General features: G+C 39.1%; 1 protein-coding gene across 2 annotated transcripts in view; it reads right to left on the reverse strand.

The window, feature by feature from the left end:
• Positions 1 to 21,104, reverse strand: part of TMTC4 (transmembrane O-mannosyltransferase targeting cadherins 4) — a 72,207-nt gene that overhangs the window by 42,908 nt on the left and 8,195 nt on the right. For both annotated transcript variants that reach the window (XM_075265335.1, XM_075265333.1), the window contains exons 4-11: positions 20,797 to 21,010; positions 18,843 to 18,930; positions 10,300 to 10,397; positions 9,921 to 10,013; positions 9,273 to 9,434; positions 8,242 to 8,444; positions 7,411 to 7,582; positions 928 to 1,056 (exon numbers count right to left, since the gene is read on the reverse strand). In XM_075265335.1, the coding sequence (XP_075121436.1) occupies positions 928 to 1,056; positions 7,411 to 7,582; positions 8,242 to 8,444; positions 9,273 to 9,434; positions 9,921 to 10,013; positions 10,300 to 10,397; positions 18,843 to 18,930; positions 20,797 to 21,010 (1,159 nt within the window). The remainder of the gene's footprint in view (positions 1 to 927; positions 1,057 to 7,410; positions 7,583 to 8,241; positions 8,445 to 9,272; positions 9,435 to 9,920; positions 10,014 to 10,299; positions 10,398 to 18,842; positions 18,931 to 20,796; positions 21,011 to 21,104) is intronic.

A 21,104-nucleotide genomic window follows, 5' to 3' on the forward strand; every position in this document is an offset into this window, starting at 1 on the left:
ATATAACTAACAAGCACTGCACAAGTAACCCTGTAACCTTGAGACTTTCAGTCTGTTCAAAACACAAGCACTAAACTTTTAATAAAAGAGTCCCATTATGTGGAGACTGCTACGCTGTCCCTGTGCCCATAAATGTGTGCACCTACGTCAATATTTCTTCATCTGTAGCAAAATATGGAAATATTTTCGAGCTTCACATTTACCATGTAAAAGTACAGTGTCACACAGTTTCTTCCCTAGTGGATTTCCAGTATATAAATATTGTTTTACCAAGGTTATTTGGATTCGGGAAAGTGTGGGGCAATTACATGAAAAATAACCAAAATCAGAAGTCATCACAATTCATTGATGTGAATTTGCTGGGTATATTGAATTTTAATTTCCCCATGCCTGGAGTTGCAGTGAAGCCCCCATTTACATCAGATTGGTCGAGTCTACCAAAGATGATGTGTATGGGCAGAACTTTCTCGTTAATGTGACTCACAATAGAAATGAAGTATCTTAGACAATTTAGGTTAACACATGGGATTATGGTGTCTATTAATTGTATTGTACTGAGTGTGATTTTGTTGTGTCTTTCTTAATTTTTTTCATCCTTAGCCTAAATAGACTAAAGGAAAAATGCAGCTTTACCTATATTGGGTTTGTGCTAACCCCTGCAAAGTGATCTGAGCCGAGGGATTTAATCCCATAGTACGTCTACTATTATGCAGGTTTCACACCCATGACTTTCATAGGTTGAAAGCTGTGGGAGACTTGCGACGGATCCCAAAAGGCATGTCACAGCAAAATCCACGTGAACGTATGTACTTTTTGTTATGCAGGCTTTCAGAGAAACTCGTTGTCCATTCCTGCCCAAAATGGATTTGGTCTACCCGTTTTGGTGAAAATGTTGCAAACAAGAGCAGAGGAGCTGTCCTGACTTACTTTGGCATTTAGAGGACACACATCAAGTGCACTTTGAAAAAGCAGCTCCTCCGATTTCCATTGGTTACTTCGATATATGCAGCGTATCGGATAGAGGATCAGCAGCCCGAGGACAACTTTAGTCACAAACTATTTAAAATAAAAAGGGTTTCAATACTGAAATAGAAAGTTACCCAGAAAACACAGATATAATGCATCTTAGCACTGGAATTTTATACTTTTATTCAAAGGTTTCTTGAACTGTGTTTTGTATACCATTGAGATAATGCAGCAGCTACTGGAAAATTAAAAAAATTAAAATGGTCGGAGTTTTGGGGTGCAGTAGTTGCTGGGTGCTGGGGAAGGGGATGTTTTGGTTGTCTTGTTTGCCCCTTCCCGGAGCTTGAGGACTGGATTTTTTATTCCCCCACTTGGAATTCAGCCTGGCTGAATATAGGGTATCTGCAGTGCTCCTATTAACCCCTTCCCGACGGAACAGGAGCACTGCAGATACCCTATATTCAGTAGACCGGGCACTTTCAGACACAGGGACACCTAATGTGTATGTGTTTCACAGTCATTTTCTACTTTTATATGTATTCTAGGGAAAGGAGGGATTTAGAACTTTTATTTAACCCCTTAGAGACACAGCCCAAAAGTGACTTAAGGACCAGGCCTCTTTTTTCAAAACTGACATGTCACTTTAAATGGCAATAGCTTTGAGACGCTTTAACTTACACAAGTGATTCTGAGATTGTTTTTTTGTGACATATTGTACTTCATGTCAGTAGAAAATTTTTGTCGATATTTTTTGCCTTTGATTATGAAAAAATAGGAAATTTGATGAAAATTTTGAAAAAAGTGCAGTTTTCAAACTTTGAAATTACAAGCCTTTCAAATGGAAAGCCATACTACCCAAATTTTTTGATAAATATAATTAACCATGTCTCTGATTTATGTAGAAGTCAAATTTTAATCACCCTTTCATTTTTTTCAGATATTATAAGGCTTACAAGTCAAGCAGTGATTTTCCAAATTTTCAAGAAAATTTCCAAAACACATTTTTCAAGGGACCAGTTCAGTTTTGAAGGGAACTTGAGAGGCCTCTCTTGTAAAAACCCCCATAAGTCACCCCATTCTCAAAACTGCACTCCTGAAAGAATCCAAAACAGCAGTTAGAAAGTTTCTTAACCCTTTCAGCATTTCACAGCAATTAAAACAAAATGGAGGTCAAATTTACATTTTTCAATTTCTATCACTAATATATTCATTTAGCCCTAGAATTTACACATTTACTAAGGGTTAAAGGAGAAATTGTACCCCACATTTTGTTACGCAATTTCTCCCGAACACGGCAATACCCCATATGTGCTGGTACCCTAATGTACGGGCACACGGTCGCTCTCAGAACGGATGGAGCGCTAATTGGATTTTGTAGGCCAGATTTTGCTAAAATAGATTGCAGGCACCATGTTCCTTTTGCAGAGCCCCCAAGGTGCCAAAACAGTGGAAACCCCCAAAATGTGACCCCATTTTGGAAACTAGACCCCTCAAGGAATTTATCAAGGGATATAGTGAGCACTTTGACCCTACAGGAGTGTAACAGAATTGGCCCAACAAAAGGAAAAGTGACATTTTTTGCTATAAAATGTAGCTTTAACCCCAAATTATGCATTTCCACAAGGGGTTAAAAGAGAAAATGCACCCCACAAATTGTCAAGCATTTTCTCCCAACTACAGAAATGCCCCACATGTGGACGTAAAGTGATGTATGGTCACACAGTGGGATAGAACAATAGTTGGAGGGTAGATTTGGCTGAAATTGGTTTTAGTTACCATGTCACATTTGTAGAGGCCTTGAAGTGCCAAAACAGTGGAAACCCCCAAAATGTGACCCCATTTTGGAAACTAGACCCCTTGACTTCAGTGACGTTAGTGTTAAATTACACCTCTTAAAAAATTTACCAAGAAGTATAGCAAACATTTGGATGCAGCTTGTATGGCAATAATTTATTATCCAGAAATTACTGCATAACCGGATGAAAGTAATTGTGTGCAGAGTACGTGATGGTATAAGGAGGCGATATTCCATGGAAAATAAATTCTAAAATTAATATTCCATGGAAGTGTGGTACAATCTAAAGCACTCCTTCATGCACAGGCCAGGTTTATCAGGGCAGGTGTCACACTGATAAATGGTGTCTCTCCTTATTCCTCTTTTGTAACACACTCTGCATCTTTTCTGAGTTTTCCCTTTTTTAGCAGTTTGGGGGACTTCACCGGGAAAATGTTGCCCTGGTACAATACGGGAACCTTGAGTTTCAGAAGTACTGGGGCCTGGCACTTCTAGGTCCCCAAATATCAGGGACTTGATAATTGCCTCCTGAAACTCAAGGAAAGTTCCTGTGTGGCCTGCACATCGTGATAGCACGTAAGAGTTATACAATGCCATCTGAACCATGTGCACGACCAGCTTTTTGTACCACACTCTTGTTTTTCGCATGGCACTGTAGGGCTTTAGGACTTGATCAGATAGATCAACCCCTCCCATGTACTTATTGTATGCCAGGATGCAGTCTGGCTAGGAGACAGTGGTACTGGTGCCACGCAGAGGGACAGAGGTGCTGCCGCTGCCATTAGCTGTGGTCAGTACAAGGACATCCCTCTTGTCCCTATACTTGACCAGCAGCATATTCTCATTGCAGACGGCACTACTCTCACCCTTTCTGAGGCGCTGCTCAATATGTGCCCTAGGGAGGCCTCTTTGATTTCTGCGCACAGTCCCACAAGCTGCAGTTCCTCTAGAACTCAGGGACCTAAAGAGTGGGATGCTGGTGTAAAAGTTATCCACATAGAGGTGATAACCCTTGTCCAGCAGTGGGTGCATCAAATCCCACACAATTTTCCCACTAACTCCTAGGATTGGGGGGCAGTCTGGGGGCTCAATCCTTGTGTCCCTTCCTTCATACACCCTAAATTTATAAGTGTATCCTGAACTGCTCTCACATAGCTTATACATTTTAATGCCATACCGAATGCACAGAATGCAGAGTTTAGGACCCAGAAGCTGGAGGAGCCAGACAGTCTCAGATGCCTCGGTCAGGAAAGGGTGGAGAGGAGATGGGGGGGGGACGGGAGACGGCAGAGGGGAGAGATGGGCAGTAGAGGGCTGGCTGGGAGAGGACCTAGGACGTCTGGCAGAATCTGATCGAGGTATGACGCAGCGGTAACGCAGCAATCTCACGCACAGGGCTCACAGGGCAGCACGGGTTCTGCTCTGCTCGCAATTCCCAGAGGGAGTGATGTAAGCAGAGCAGTGCCCGAAGTTTACACTGCCCTGCACGCCATTGATTGGTCAATCTGCCATGATGCTGGCAGATTGACCAATTAAAACATCTGGAGGGGGTCGCACCACTGTACGCCCCCCAAACACTCGACAGGGATTGGTGCAAGGTGTAGCTCCAATCACTGTCACTTTTGTACCGATCTGTACAAGCATTGCGAAGCAATCGTCCAATTGCAGCGATCCACGTGGCAGGGAGGGGGTTAAATCTTCCGATTCATGTAAAGAAAGTTGTCTGCTGTCATGGACAGCAGCAACCTTCTTACAGTTTCCGTGTCTTGAGACACGGAGGCTGTTTATAACCATGACGTATTATTACTTCATGGTGCGCGAAGTACCTCGCGTCCATGACGTAATAGTACGTCAAAGGTCGCTAAGGGGTTAAAGCTTCTTTTTTCCCCCCACTATTTTATAGGAGATTCTATACAATACTATTGTGGCTGGTCATAGACCCCCCCCCCCCAAAAAAAAAAAAATATATATATATATTTTTTTTTTTTTTTTTGCTTGACTTGAGTATAAGCCGAGGGGAGCTTTTTCAGCACAAAAACTGTGCTAAAAAACTTGGCTTATACAGTACTTGAGTATATACGGTACATATGTGTTTAGCATATTACTGGCCAAATACTTTGGCTAGTGGTAATAAATGAGCGTCACACTGGTAAAATGTATTATTAAAAAAATCCCACACAATTTTCCCACTAACTCCTAGGATTGGGGGGCAGTCTGGGGGCTCAATCCTTGTGTCCCTTCCTTCATACACCCTAAATTTATAAGTGTATCCTGAACTGCTCTCACATAGCTTATACATTTTAATGCCATACCGTGCCCGCTTACTGGGCAAGTATTGGCGGAATTTTAGCCTCCCTTTGAAACTGATCAGAGACTCATCAATTGCAATGTTCTGATCAGGGATGTAGGACTCTGCAAATTTGGAACTAAAGTGGTCAATGACTGGCCTAACTTTGTATAAGCGGTCAAAATTTGGGGCATCTTGGGGCGGGCACTAGGAATTATCATTATAATGAATGAACTTTAGGATACTTTCAAACCGCTTCCTGGACATAGCCATTCGATAGATTGGAGTGTTGTGCAAGACGTCTGTACTCCAATACTGACGAATTTTAGGTTTTTTCACTATGCCCATATGCAGAATAAGACCCCAGAAAATCTTCATTTCTGCTGCATTTACTGGGGTCCAGTTCTGTGGCCTGGCATAGGAAGAGGTGGCATTTTGTTCCAAAAATTGTTCAGCGTACAAATTCGTTTGGGCCACCATAAGATCTACAAACTCATCAGAGAAAAAGATTTTGAAAAAGTCATTTTCTCTGAAGCCCTCAGTCTCAATTTGTATTCCTGACCGGGCAACAAAGTCAGGAAGCTGAGGCTCATAATTTTCTGGGGGTGGGGCAACTAACTCAGCAATTGTTCTGGGGCGCCTCCTTTGGGGTTGCTCATCACTGGAGGAGGAGGAGGAGGAGGAGGAGGAAGAAGAGGAAAAATAAAGGAATGGGGCATTTTCCTCTTCTCCCTCGCTGGCGGTATCAGTGTCAGAGGCCAGTATGGCGTACGCCTCTTCTACTGAAAACCTTCTTTGGGATGATTGGGACATTTTTGTGTGTGTGTGGTGTTTTACTTGAGTATATAAAACTTTATTTCTTGAAACTTTATTTCTTGAAACTTTATTTCTTTGAAACTTTATTTCTTTGAAACTTTTTCAGTGTGGGGTGTGTGTTGTGCTTTAACACGTGTATTTTATGTAAAAAAAAACAAAAAAAAAACCTTCCCTTCTATCAAAAATGGAGCTATATATAGATTGAAAAAAAACTGAGCCAAAAATCACAAATGTGACCAATAACGTATATTTTATTACTGGTCAATTTGCGGTGGCGAGTTTTACAAAAAAAAAAAAGCTTGTGCACAAACAAAAAAAAAGAAAAGGAAAAAAAAATGCAAAAATGCAAAAAAACCTAACAAAAAAAAATAATAAAATTTGGAGAAATGCCAAAAAGGGCTTTCTCAAAAAGGGGAGGGAAGTGAGTCTCTTTTCTGCACAGAATGCAGAGTTTAGGACCCAGAAGCTGGAGGAGCCAGACAGTCTCAGATGCCTCGGTCAGGAAAGGGTGGAGAGGAGATGGGAGGGGGGACGGGAGACGGCAGAGGGGAGAGATGGGCAGTAGAGGGCTGGCTGGGAGAGGACCTAGGACGTCTGGCAGAATCTGATCGAGGTATGACGCAGCGGTAACGCAGCAATCTCACGCACAGGGCTCACAGGGCAGCACGGGTTCTGCTCTGCTCGCAATTCCCAGAGGGAGTGATGTAAGCAGAGCAGTGCCCGAAGTTTACACTGCCCTGCACGCCATTGATTGGTCAATCTGCCATGATGCTGGCAGATTGACCAATTAAAACATCTGGAGGGGGTCGCACCACTGTACGCCCCCCAAACACTCGACAGGGATTGGTGCAAGGTGTAGCTCCAATCACTGTCACTTTTGTACCGATCTGTACAAGCATTGCGAAGCAATCGTCCAATTGCAGCGATCCACGTGGCAGGGAGGGGGTTAAATCTTCCGATTCATGTAAAGAAAGTTGTCTGCTGTCATGGACAGCAGCAACCTTCTTACAGTTTCCGTGTCTTGAGACACGGAGGCTGTTTATAACCATGACGTATTATTACTTCATGGTGCGCGAAGTACCTCGCGTCCATGACGTAATAGTACGTCAAAGGTCGCTAAGGGGTTAAAGCTTCTTTTTTCCCCCCACTATTTTATAGGAGATTCTATACAATACTATTGTGGCTGGTCATAGACCCCCCCCCAAAAAAAAAAAAATATATATATATTTTTTTTTTTTTTTTTTTTTGCTTGACTTGAGTATAAGCCGAGGGGAGCTTTTTCAGCACAAAAACTGTGCTAAAAAACTTGGCTTATACAGTACTTGAGTATATACGGTACATATGTGTTTAGCATATTACTGGCCAAATACTTTGGCTAGTGGTAATAAATGAGCGTCACACTGGTAAAATGTATTATTAAAAAAATTGATAAAAATGATATGGTCTTTACATTTATTGTGCTTCCTAATATGAAGTTTCATATTTCACTACAGCACATATGGAATATAAAATGTAAGTAGAACAATAACCACTTTTAGTAGCTTACCGTTTTGTTCAATTGCTTACAGATTTTACTGTAGCCAAAAGTGAGTAATATACAATATCCTACACTAGGCAGGTAGAGGACCCTTTCAGCAATAACAAATCCAACACGGAAGAATAAGTTACTTGCAGGAAGGAATGGTATTATGAGGAATCCCAAGCCCATAGTTAAGATTCTGTTATGACAAAAAGAAGACAAGGACATATAATAATAATAATAATAATAATAATAATAATAGTAATCATAACAGTATAAAAAAAATAAAGCTGGGGTCTTTAGGCTTGCTTTCTGAGATCAACCATTCAATGTTAAACACTCAGGGTTACTGTCATACACTTGGGATGGAATATGGGAAGTATCTGCTCGTACGTTCCATTTATATTAAAGGCACAACATAATCCTACACTATACACAATGTATGTGTCAGCTCCAACTAAGACATGCCATGTTTTCTGTTTACAGCTTTTAGTTACGATGCTGGGCCATACTACCAGGGTTTTAAATGTACTGGATAAATATCTGTGTCTGTTCATCCATTACTCTTCCCAAAGCATAACCGATGCTTATATTTTGTAGCACATTATAATTATGCCAGTTTTGGAATCATCTTCGAAGTAAAGAAGATCGCAACATCACACCATTATACCATAATACGGTACACAGTTCACTTGTGCAAGCAATGGATGAACCAGACTACAGGATACTTTGTAATATAAAGCAATAAAATTATGCCATCATTTATTAGCTGTATCTATGTGGGTTTCAGGAGTTACTGGTTCCCCACTGATCAAAAAAAGCCATGCTTCCATTATTTGAAATATACGGAAAACTCACCTTCTCGTTTGGCCATTACTGGAGAATAATGCCTGGTACATTAAGCCAAACAAGCAGAACCAAAGTGCTGCTGGTGCCATTATCCGAGAATCACTGAGAGATTTAATAAGAGGTATGCAGCCCATTGACCAATCAAAGCAGAGCCACCATGGGCACAGCAGTAGCCATCCATTTAAGGAATAATAGTAATTATAGTTTATTACCTGTCATTAAGAGAAAAATCAGTCCATGTCTCATATACAGTGTTAACAGAATTATCAGTACAGGTGCACTTTGCTGCATATGGGCACATATATACATGCACGGAGGAAAAAAAATAATCACTATACTACTTTTTATTTCTCAAAATAAAATCAACACAACGGTATGAAGTATAAAAAAAAAATGCAATTTCTTAATCCTGATCATTTTAGTTTATCAAGACTAATAAATATAATAAACTATTACAAGATCCTACAAAGTAAGACATTTATGCCTTATATAATACAATATATAATAATGCAAAACTGGAAACCAGACATATCAGGTTTACTTCTCTTTAGAAACATATTAGATGTCAAACCTGCATGCTTCTGGCTAACATTTCATCACTGTACATGGTAGTTGATTGAATGCTCAGATAGAGATAGTCAATATTATATATAGTAGTGTCTACCAAACAATTGCCACGCACAAGTGTGCCATGTGACTAGTGGGATGTTCCACCACAATAACCGTGCAGTAAAAGCAAGTCAAACAAGATGTATTGCTGCAACATTACCAAGTGCACAAACACATCTGTTAGCGTATTAACGGGACAGATCTCAATTGACTAAAATATATAGAATGTCTATCTATTGTGAGTAAAAAGGCTCTTATAAAGAGGCCCTTTGACACCAGTGGGCCGCAGATGGAAACCAGCGTATACAAACAAAGATATGCGCCCCAATGTATGCCTTTTACTTTATATCAGGTGTCAGCTCTTCCATCACAAACCTACTGGATAGTCAGACCATTTCAGATGGACAAAATAAATCATGTTTACTACTTACTCTCACAAGTAGGTTTTCAGCAAATGATGCTGGATTATCAACATCAGTAAACGCTGGCGGTCCTGTGCCCATGATATTCCATCGTACATATAGCATAAATGTACCTCCAGCAGCCAGAAGACTAATTCGTGAAAGCAAACCTTTTTTTACAAATGAAAAATTCTGTTACAAAGAAGGGGGAAAAAAAAATACAGAGCATATCAGTATTCATGGTATGTTAACTCGGAATCAACCTAAAAGCCTTATTGCTATTCTTCTACAGAGGATACCTAAGACACATCATAACCAGCAGCTGGCTCTTTACATGTGTACATATACTGGGCCCCTTTTATCCCTGAACTAGTTTCCCTTCTGATATTGAAATATGGTTATTTCTGTGTTGTGCACAAATAAGAATGGTGCTTTATCCCAAGTAACTTCCCAACCACACCTTGCAAATATGGCTTTTGCTACTTTCTAGCAAAATGAGATTGACTATGTATTCCCACAGTAACATCAAAATCAAAGGGTAGAAGGGATTTTTTTTTCTACAATAAAAGGACTTCTTTCAAGAATGCAACTGAGCGACAGACATGAGATCACACTGTGCAGTAACTGAGGAGCCCAGAATCTGTTCTGAATAGGGAAAGGGAAATTGAATACACTCACCTCTGGGGTTTTGTCCCTGTGCCGTACCTTCTGGATACATTCCAGCATGTTTAACTTGCAGATTACAAAGACATCAAAAACAGCATTCAGACCCTAGGAAAGACAATAATCCTTTGTTACATCCAGAGACTATCAGCCTGAATGGAAAAATAAAGAATCTGAAATATTTAAATTCGACATTAATAAATCAAACAATTTTTGGCGTTATTGTGATTGTATAAAGATGCACAGTGAGCGTGGTTTTATTGCTCTTCAGAAGGAATTAGGTTTTTTTTTTTTTCTTGAGTAAAGAAGGAAAGTGTTGTACATAAATAATTTCACCTCTGTGACGTACATTACGGTTTTGGGCCCTTATTTCCTCCAATGTTCATTTTCTTACCAAAACAGTTATTCCTTGTTCTTTACATAACATGGCAACTGCAGCAAGCGCAATGCTAAGCAGCACCCAGAGCACAGAGGTATGGTCTTCTTTATTAGCTGTAAAAAGAACAGACCGTCATTAGTCTAAAATTAATATCTGCAATAATAATAAATACGCATCAGTAATTCCAGAAAAATCTAGCAAATGTTACCATGACAGGCTGTCTCTCTTTGTAGTCTTACATTAGAGAGCGGCATTACACTCACATGTTCTCAGCAAGACGCTGTAAATTACACGTGTGACTACATACATCTTTGATGTACACCTGTATGAAGAATGAATCACATCAAAAACAGGCAAAACATGCTGTTAAGTGAAATGTTTTGGAAGTAAGCGGCAAAGATCTCAAACACTAATTCGCAGAATCAGACTGCCTTATGCTATAACAGATCAATAAACCAGCAGATAGGAGGAGACAACGGGAGGAGAAAAAAAAAAAAAAGGAGCAAGAAACGCGACATCTTGACTCTAAAAAAGGCTTTGTTCTTCAAAGCTACAAGGTTCAGTTATGTAAAAAGGGGATACAAATTATCGGAAAAGTTGTTGGATATAGCCAATTACACATACAGATATCCTGCTATAGTAAGAATATATATGGGTTGTTTTTTTGTTTTTATTTAACTGGAAAATCCCCACTGATCTGGTGGTTAGAAGAGCTAGTGAAGATAACCCAGGTGTAAATGGCCTTGCATCGTCTCTACATTAGCAATTCACTGATTTCCACATTGTACTTCCTCTACTAAAGGAATATCACTAACACCTTAAGCATGCAATAATTTTTTTGTTTTTTTTTTCATTGTCGCATTACAAAAGTCATAGGTTTTTCACGTTACTGTCAGTATAGCCATAGAGCTTTGTTTTTGCACAGGTTGCACTTGTCTATTGTACATGTTAGGGAAACATTTAACCTATTGAATAAATGTTAATCACACCAACAGAGGTAATTATACTAGCATGTGTATAGAAAAACTGAAATTTACCCGAAAAATACTCCTACACACTCAATTAATACTAAAATATTAAATTTTATTAAATACTTATTAAAAGCATAAACAAAATAACAATACAATAATCACAATGAGATATTGGGGGATACAATACTCCATTAGTACTGGAGACCAGTTATAGTGTGAGGTGGTAGGGTAACACAATGTTCAGGCATAAGGAAAGATCAGTACATGGGGTTAATATAATCAAATACTTCAGAGCCACACCTACTGGAGACATACGTTCTCCCAGGGAGTAAGCATTACATATCCAGAGTAAGAAACACCCATCATACTAAAAATAAATAAAGAATGCCATAGACTGCTACCCACACCTACCTAATCACACAAAGCGCCCGACGCGCGTTTCGCCCGCCTCACCGCAGGCTTCGTCAGGGGACTATTGAATAAATGGTATTAACTTTCTTTTTGAAGCATAGCAAAAACCTGTTTAGCCATAGTTTTTTACGTTCTAAATTTTTTGTGGCGCACTGCCCACTATAAATAATGTTACTTTTATTCTGAGGGACGCTATAATCACAGCTACACCAATTTATATAGTTTTTTTGTTTTTAATGTTGTACTACTTACACAATCACAGTTTATTATAGCGTCTCCATATGCTGAGAGCCAAAACGTTTTAAGTTTTCCATCCTTGAAGCTGTGTTAGGTCTTACTTTCTGTGGTATCAGCGGTTGTTTCTAATGGTACCACTGAGTTATATGTGGCTTTTTGCTAATTTTTTTAAGGCAATGGTACAAAAAAAACAAACTGAAGTTTTGAGGTTATTTTACATTTTTAGTTTTATCTGCATTCATACAATGGGATAAATGTTCTTTTTTATAGTATGGATTGTTGTTAGGGACACAATACTAAAAATGGCCATTATGCAGTTTTATTTTATCTAATAATTTACAGCATTCTAATAGTATTTTTCAGAATTTGTACACAGTCCTATAGTGGGACATGAACACTATGTGGAGATATTGCTGCAATACATCTATATGTAAAATATACTGAAGTATAGCAAACTGAAATCTATAATATTCTGGCAGAATTTCATAGGTTTCATAGTGACATGGGTAGTTAAGTAGCTCGCCCCCCGTGTAACTATGACAACACATCGACACCGTATGACTGCACAACAGGAGTGCCAATGTTGAGAGGTGGGGTGGGCACAAAGATGCCATAGTTATTACTGAAGGTGGCATCTGAGGGATTAAACACCCACAAACAGTGTGGTACAGCTCCTGCTGAGGCAGCGCCATTTTTTCCCCCCGTTAAAAAAGTAACGTTTTCAAGCAAAAACATTCACTGGGAGAATAAAATCAGTAACATCCATAACCATATAGGTAGCTCTTAAGTAATAAAGCTATAAGTAGTATTACATTCTGCTCTCCATCAAAAATAAAGATGCAAAATAACTAAACAGATCAAGAATAGGAAGAATGTTCCATAATCAAAGAAAGGAATTCATAAATGCTCAAAAAGATGAAAGTATAAGACAGTTCTCCTGGCATGCTTCTATGGGCCAGTAGGTGATACTCCAAGTTATTCAGCAAATCAATCACATGCAGGAACGCACATGCCAAGTTACAGCCTCTCAGATGTGGGAAATGCACTCAAGTTTACCAAGCATCAACATATTTAATGCTATATCAGGTTTCTTCCCTGCCCATACAACCCTGCTACATGCAGAGTTTAAGTACTTAATGTCTGTGTGCAGGATAGGGACTGTTTGGAGTAGATATAATAGACAAGGAAAGCCTATTACTTTAATGAAGTGGCAATATCCCAGCAAAGAGATGGACAAATGTTGCCTAAGATACATCCATATCTATGCAAAGATGGGCGAGTAGTTTAACTTAAACGTGTTATCTAATGTTTTCCCTATTTTAATACACAGATATGCAACATGAGAGGGTTGTGGACAAACAGATACCCCAATTTGATCCCAGAAGGACAGCGGGCATGTTGTTTCCAATGCGCCATACTTATGGTGTTTATTTGTGGGAATAGTCCCCACACTTTCATGCTATGGCAAATGGTTAATGTTGAAGACTGGTTGCTTTGAAGAAAACGTGAGCTTAATGCTCCTTTAACATCCCTTTTTTCTTCCTTCCCCCTATCAGTATGTCTTTTGAGTGTGGGACAAAACCCACACAAATACGGGGAGAACATATAAACTCCTTGCAGATGTTGTCCTTGGCAGGATTCAAACCCAAGACTCCAGCGCTGAAAGGATGCAGCCCTAACCACTGAGCCACCGTGATGCCTACATCCCATTTAGGTACACAACATTCAGGTAAATATTAAACAAAGGCCACACAATCACAACTGCAGCAGAATATACCATCCACAAACTCCAACTAAAACGCACACTGCGAAGCGACTTGCACTGTGCATTTTCAGCCAGCATTTTAATAATTGCAGTGGGTTTTTCTCCAGTGACTTTAAACATTTGCAATGTAGTTGCAGCATCTGTAGAGCAACCTGCTGGTGAGCCGTAGCCAAAACCGCCCGATTTTGGGTTCTTTTTGTCATAGCATCTTACAGAGGAATTTCCTTTTTTTGTGCTCTTGAAAAATCAAACAAACAATGACAATGTTGCATTTGTCTAATATGGCTACAGTACATAATTTTATAAAATTACTGTTACATTTTTTGGAATGGTATTACATAGCAGAGCAGCTTACATTATTCTATACTTCAGATGGGTTCAGTTGTTTACTAGTCAAAGGTATGCCAAATGCAAAGAGCTGTGGAGGCATGGAGCCGGAGAATGTAATAATGTATTGACTCCAACTCTAGCTTCAAAATAATCATGTTAAATATTATTATTCTTGTATAACAAATTTATTGAACACATGGCTTATTACTTTCTATTTCACATCATTAGGCAGAAAGTTTAAACAGAAGCAGAAAAAGCACATTTACTTTTATAGGGATTTAGGAAAGTTTAGACATTTTAAATAAGAGTGTTATTTTCTGTCACTTTAAGGCCGCCATTTGTCAAAAAACTGTCAGCAATTTATGAATGAGCGGAGCTGGAGCTACAGTCAGGAGTATGGAAAAATTGACAAAAGTCAAAAGTTTGGCTTACCAACTCCACAGATCAGTTTTTCACATACATCTGGTCCATACAGATCTACATTTTATGTACTATCTGAATGTATCACTCTAATATATCCAATAAATTAGATGTAGAAAAAGATCTAAATACTAAAAACAAAACCTTAAATATTAAAAATAGCTGAACCTCTGTATGAGCACATCTATCTCGTGTCCACCCTTCTACCTCAGAGTATAGGCCCTTATTCCTATTTTGTTAATTGATTTATTACACTGTCTTGCTTTGTCTGTCCATGAACCCTATGATATGCAAAGTGCTGTGGAATATGTTGGCGCTATAAAATAAAATGTATTATTTAGAATCCACAATTTAATGACTAATCACATATTAGCGATCAGACTTTAAAAAGTTCATTCCGAGATTTTCCCCCAGCTTACAAAAAGTCTTTTTAAATGAAATTTCCAGCAGGAGACATCAGAATATTCAGCTTATAACATTTAGCTGAAACACATCTATTCTTTATAAACACTCTTATTTTCTCATCAGGCTTTCTGGAAGAATGGCAGCGTGTATTTAGGATGCCTTCAGGCTTTTATCAGAGGTGCTGATGAATCTTTCTTCTCGTGTAACAGCAGGGATTTTATGATGAAATTTAAAAAGGTCAGGATGATGCTCTTTCTTTCAATAAGTAGTTGGCGTGCACTTAAGGTATCTTATGTAAAACTTACTTTTCATTTGGTTAGAATAAAAAAAAAGTTTGACATACTGTACTAAATATATACTCACTGAAAGTTTTCAAAGCTGTAGGGGAAGCTTTATGGAATACTAGCCTCTGCCCGCGACTTCGTGTTGTTGGCGTCGATGATCCGCCTATATTCAGCAAATCGCTGCTATCGATTATTTGCCTGCTCCGGCATTTCGGCAGCTTTCAAGCTGACCTGCTGCTTACCTTATTCCTCACACCGTGCCTGTTCCGGCATCTCAGCAGCTCTCTGGGACGCCATATAATGAGCGTGTTGTTAGCGTCGATGATCCGCATGCTCTGGCGTTTTGGCAGCTCTTAAGCTGGCCTGCCACTGAACTTGTTTCTTGCACTGTGCCCGTGATTGTTCTGGCATATTAGCAGCTCGCTGGGACGCCATATAATGAGTGTGATGTTGGTGTTTATGATCCCCCTCAGCTCCGCTTGAAGAGAACTCTGTGACTTCTGGCTACCTTCATAGCTCTCGTTGTTTGTGACAAATTAGATTTTCTTTTTCCAGGCATGTTGAAAATTGGAAAACTGCCAATGGATTAGAGACGTTTGCCCATGGCAGTTTGTCAGCATGTTGTCTGGAGCTGGATCATATAATATGCAAATACGTGTACACAACCCACTTAGAGGGTTAGAGAGATAACAGCCCTGGCTTTCTCAGAAGCTGAGATAAGAGCAGTGTAATATAATATGTGAACATAAATTCATAACAGTCGTGAAGCCATGTCATTTACCAGGATAAAAAGTAGCCTATTTTTTAATCAAGGTTACAAATTTCATTCAAATCCATTCAACCGTTTTTGCGTGATTGAGGAACAAACACACAAACTTTCACATTTATAATAGTAGTATAATATAATATATATATATATTTTTTTTCATTCAACTTCTGTTATGCTTTTCACCTATATACTGCTTCTGTTCTGTGTATTTTTCCTTCACACATGACTGTTACAGACACACAGGTGTGCTACGTTTACATTCTCCATTCCCACCGCCCCCTCCACACACAAACGGCTAGCTGTACTACCTCCATGCTTTTTTCCCTCTATGTAGAAACAATACTGCTACCTGTGAAGGTAGCCAGAAGTCACAGAGTTCTCTTCAAGAGGAACTGTGGGGGATCATCAACACCAAAAACACACTCATTATATGGTGTCCCAGCGAGCTGCTGAGATGCTGGAACAATCACAGGCAAGGTGTGAGGAACAAGGTCAGCAGCAGGACAGCTTGACAGCTGCCGAAATGCCAGAGCAGGCAAACCATTGTCGATAGCAATTTGCTGAATATAGGCAGATCATCGACGCCAACAACCCACAGACGAAGTCGTGGGCAGAGGCTAGTATATATTTATTTTTAAACAGGACTAAATATGCCATTGTGGGGATTCTGATCGAAAATCTTGGGCACAAGGGGATCCCTGCTTTCATTAAGCTTAGGGAGGAGCAACTTTTCTGTAATGTGGGGCCTTAAACAGTAAAAATTTAAGACTGGACATTTTAAAAATGTGCCAGATTTGTAACATTGACTGATGCTTGGGGATAGACTTGACAGTCTAACAAGGCTCCAGATTTAAGTTTATGCCATTGTGGTCTTGGCTTGACTTAGGCTCTTAAAAAAACAAATTACCCCAATATTTTTAAGTCTATTGTTGCATGTTCAGGAAAAGTACTTTGCAGCAATGGAAAAGCGTTCTCTGAAGTGAAAAAAAAAATCACACTACTCTATCTGGCAGTCTGTGCTTAGCAAATGCCATGACATGCCTCACTTCATTGTGCCAAGTGTATAGCAGAGAGTGAGAGAATGAGACAAAGAAAAAGAGTGCGAGACAAAGACAGAGAGAATGATACAGCATTCACAAAAAGTCTAAGCCTGCAGGATTTTTGGTCAAAGATTATAAATCACTTGCGACTTTGTCATCACAACATAAGTGATTACAACTTACTGTCAACATTTTTTCCAGTGTCTAATCTTGCAAATTCTCAATCACAGCCACACTACATCCTCAAGTTCTCAGATGTCCTTAACCCCTTACTGCTGGAGTCATTTTTTTTTTTTTTTTTTGTTTTTTACTCCCCTCCTTCCAAAAGCCATAATTTTTTTTTATTTTTCCAATCACCAGTCTGTGTGAGGGCTTATTTTGTGCAGGACAAATTGTACTTTGTAATGGTACAATTTAATATTCCTTACAATGTACTAGAAAGCTGGAACTAAATCAACCCCAAATTTATATAGTTTTGGTTATGCTTTAACACCTTAAAAATAATCCAAAACTTTGAAGAAGAAAAAAAACTTTGTAGATATTTTTTGGAGTTCCCATATTCTGACACCAGAAATTTTTTTTATGTTTGTGTATAAAGGGATAAATAAAGGCTCTTAATTCCCCCACACACACACACACACTACACCAGTCACCATATTGTAAAGATATTTTCAGAAGTTCTAAAGTTTGGGCAACCATAAAATCCATAAACTTCTATTACAGGCTGCCTTGGACAGCCTGTATTAGAGATACAGTTGCTTAGGTAACGGTCATACCCTGCCAGGAAAAAGAGTGCCTTAGTGATGTTTGACTGAGCCAGCAGTAGGTTTAATGCTCCCGATCAGAGCTGACATTGCCAAAAGAACTCCCCTACATAACAGGAGCTGAGTGACAGCCATAACTAAAGATTCAACATCTGTCATAATATTGCAGCAAATATCGGGAAAAATTTATAGGAAACCTGTCCTGTGTTTTTACCACTGTTAACTGACCCCAGCGCATGCAAAAGCAAGTAATGACCTTTCATGAAGATTTCTGTTTCTATAAAATTAAGTTATAAAGCTCGGTTCACATCTGCGCCCGACCTCCGTACGGGCATTTCGTTTGGCTCTCCGCATGAAAAATGCACTGCAAGTAGCACTATTCTCTCCACATTTTTCGCCCTTTTAGGGCAGAAACTGAACGGAAACCATGCGGACCTCATTATAGTCTATGGGTTTCCCAAGGTAACTGCTTTTTTCTTTTTAATGCGGATTAGGTTTTATGCCTTAGCTTTTAAAACTTTAGCTAGTCACGGGAGGCAGAGAGCAGCTTTATTTAGTCATTGCAGTAGATCACACCCTATGCAGCATGACGTCACAGGGTATAATTAAGTACAATGACTGCAGGACCAGATGAAGCTGCTCCCACCCCATGACTATTTGATGTAAATTTGTGCTATATTAACTTTATGTTATGTGACCAAATTCACCATGTAGCCCTTCGCTGCAGTATAGTTATTATTTACCACCTCTCCTATCCGAAGTTTGTAAATTAAGCAGCCTGAACACTTGAGAGAGCAGTCGATTGTTCGTTTACAGCGATCTTGAGCTCTCCATACGCATACATGCTTAGCTTGGCCAAGATATGCATGTGTACTGAATATGGAGAGAAAAAGTAACAAACAGCGGAATTCCAACTGTCTTATCCTAATCTGCCCCAACATCTGCTTTTGATGGGGAGTGGGTGGTCTCCCATATACATTAAATGTGTACTGTAAGGTCAGCCAATACACATCCAATGTGCCAGAAGGCGGCAACAGGTGGACGCTGAAGGCTTATCCTGAACTTTGCAGGTAAAAGTTCAGCATCTGACGGTTCACTTAGCAATTGCATCATTAATAATTTATAACATTAGTGTTTTTACAAGAAAATTCTGAATACTCACTTTTTATTTGGGCTTTGCTATATCCAAGAAAAGATAAAACAACAAATAGTGCACAGAGCAGATCTGCCCTGCCAACAATTCCTGCAACCTATAAATAGGAAGAAAAAAAAAAGTAATACATTCAAGAAGTTGTACAGATTAACAAAACATGAAACACAAAGAAAGGCTTTTATTAAGTAAATGATAAAATAGTCTGTGTGGACAACGGTGCTGTACTTGGAGGAGATCTACCAGAAGGCATTTAAAAAAAAAAGAAACCCTAAAATTATTTAATGAACATTAGAAGTCTTACCAGAAGAAATGTATAAAGAACACAGCTAATTTGGTAGCTGGGGCAACAGAAGTTTCTTTAAAGACTGAAGCCCCAAGTTGCAGAAACAAATTGTTTTATTGTAGCATATTTTGGAGCATTTTTTTTTCAGCCAAAGCCAGAAGTAGTTACAATAGGAATGGTAATTATATAGTAAGTACTTATATTTCGCCCTTCTACCCAACCTAGTGTTTGGTTCAAGCCCCCCCCCCCCCCCCCCCAAGCAAAAAAAAAAAAAAAAAGCAACGTTTTACAGTCACTGCAAAGGGAATGGGATTCACATTGCAGAAAAATACACGTAGGGGAAATGCTGCAATTTACAATACCGTTGCATCAATTATCCCTAAGGAAACACTGAACGTTTCCCTGTAGGTATAATGGAAGCAGGAAGTCTGCAGGGGAAAACTCTTTGCTGCGGTCTGCTACATGGAGGCCATAGCCATTTTTATTGTCAATCACTCCAACCCCCTCTCCCCCAAGTCAACAGAACTCTGCGAAATGTTGTTTGTTGGATGATGCAAGTTGAACAACAAAACTTGAGTCAACTGGTGTATGTGGATGTGAATGGTGACTGGAATCCACAATAGTTCCATATGGCACCATAAATCAGGGATCTGTCAGTGTCTTAGTAGTCTCATTTATCATCTGATGCCAAGGAAGCTGAAAGGAGGAGACCAAGGAGAAGGATACAAAAATAAATAAATAAAAAATAAATCTAAATTTGGTCATTATTTTGCAGTATCTATAGACGTGATGGCTGAACTTATTATCACAATAAAATCTGTATTTGGGCCACTGCAATTACTCTACACCAGTTTTACACTTAAAGAGTAACTAAATTTTGGAACGTTTGATTTCCTGACAGAATTTGTGTCATTAATAAATGTTGTAGTATACTTTATTAACAAGTGTTAAGTCTGCTTTTATCTGGAATCTTGTGCTTCCTTTCTCTTTGTTATCTATTGAGAGCTGAAATCCACATACCGTTCTTTACTGGGTATACAGGTGGGAAGGCTTCTGAATAATGCAAAAAAGCAGAGACTGGGGGAGGGGTGGATTGATGGACTGAATTTTATCCACTGGGAGTAAGAAGATTGAATGACAACAAGCAGAGATTTAGGAAACTGATGATGAGGAACGGATACAGAACGTATATTGGAAAATTGTATAACTTTTCATTATACCAACAATAACATTGGTCTCTCAATATTAGTCTGATAGCGGTCAACCCCTTTAATCATAATTGAGGTAAAATGTTCAATTAAACGTCCAATCCTAGTTCGGACTCCCACAATCTGCATATCACCTCCCCTAACATACAAGAATTGAGAGGCATGGGACAGGGAGGGATCTGTCATGGATACTGTATTTTGTGGTCTTCCTTTCTAGGATTAAAAACTCAGTATAAAATATCAGCATTAAAATGCAGTGCAGATGGTAAACCACACGTGACTGCATATAAATGTGCTCTACCACTTCCACAAAGCAGATTCTGCAATTATCATTGATGCACAATGGTATCAGAGAGAAATGTTATTAAAAGCAAGAAATAGCCTTGAAGGGGGGAGCAAAGAAAAAAGGTTTATAGGTGTTGTGGTATGTTGCCTAATACTGTTTTACTAGAAAGAAAGACATTATACTTACACATTCTGTATGTACTGGATGTACTGCGAACAACAAAGCACTAAGTAACGCTGCCTTAGGGGCATATATTATTTTTTTTCCTTTATCACATGTTCCTCCACTGAACAGTAGTGAAAAGACATCAACCATCAGGATAGACACTGTGCAATGTAATATAATGTTGATAATATGAAACCCAACTGGATGCAAACCTCCCGCAAGTGCATAACTGATCCTGCAAAATATTACAAAGGAAACTTTTTAACAAAAAAATAAAAAGCAGCATAATAAATTTCCAATAAAAAAAAATAAATGGTGGAAACAAGACA

The sequence above is a fragment of the Leptodactylus fuscus genome, chromosome 2, assembly GCF_031893055.1.
Source record: "Leptodactylus fuscus isolate aLepFus1 chromosome 2, aLepFus1.hap2, whole genome shotgun sequence".
Lineage (NCBI taxonomy): Eukaryota > Metazoa > Chordata > Amphibia > Anura > Leptodactylidae > Leptodactylus > Leptodactylus fuscus.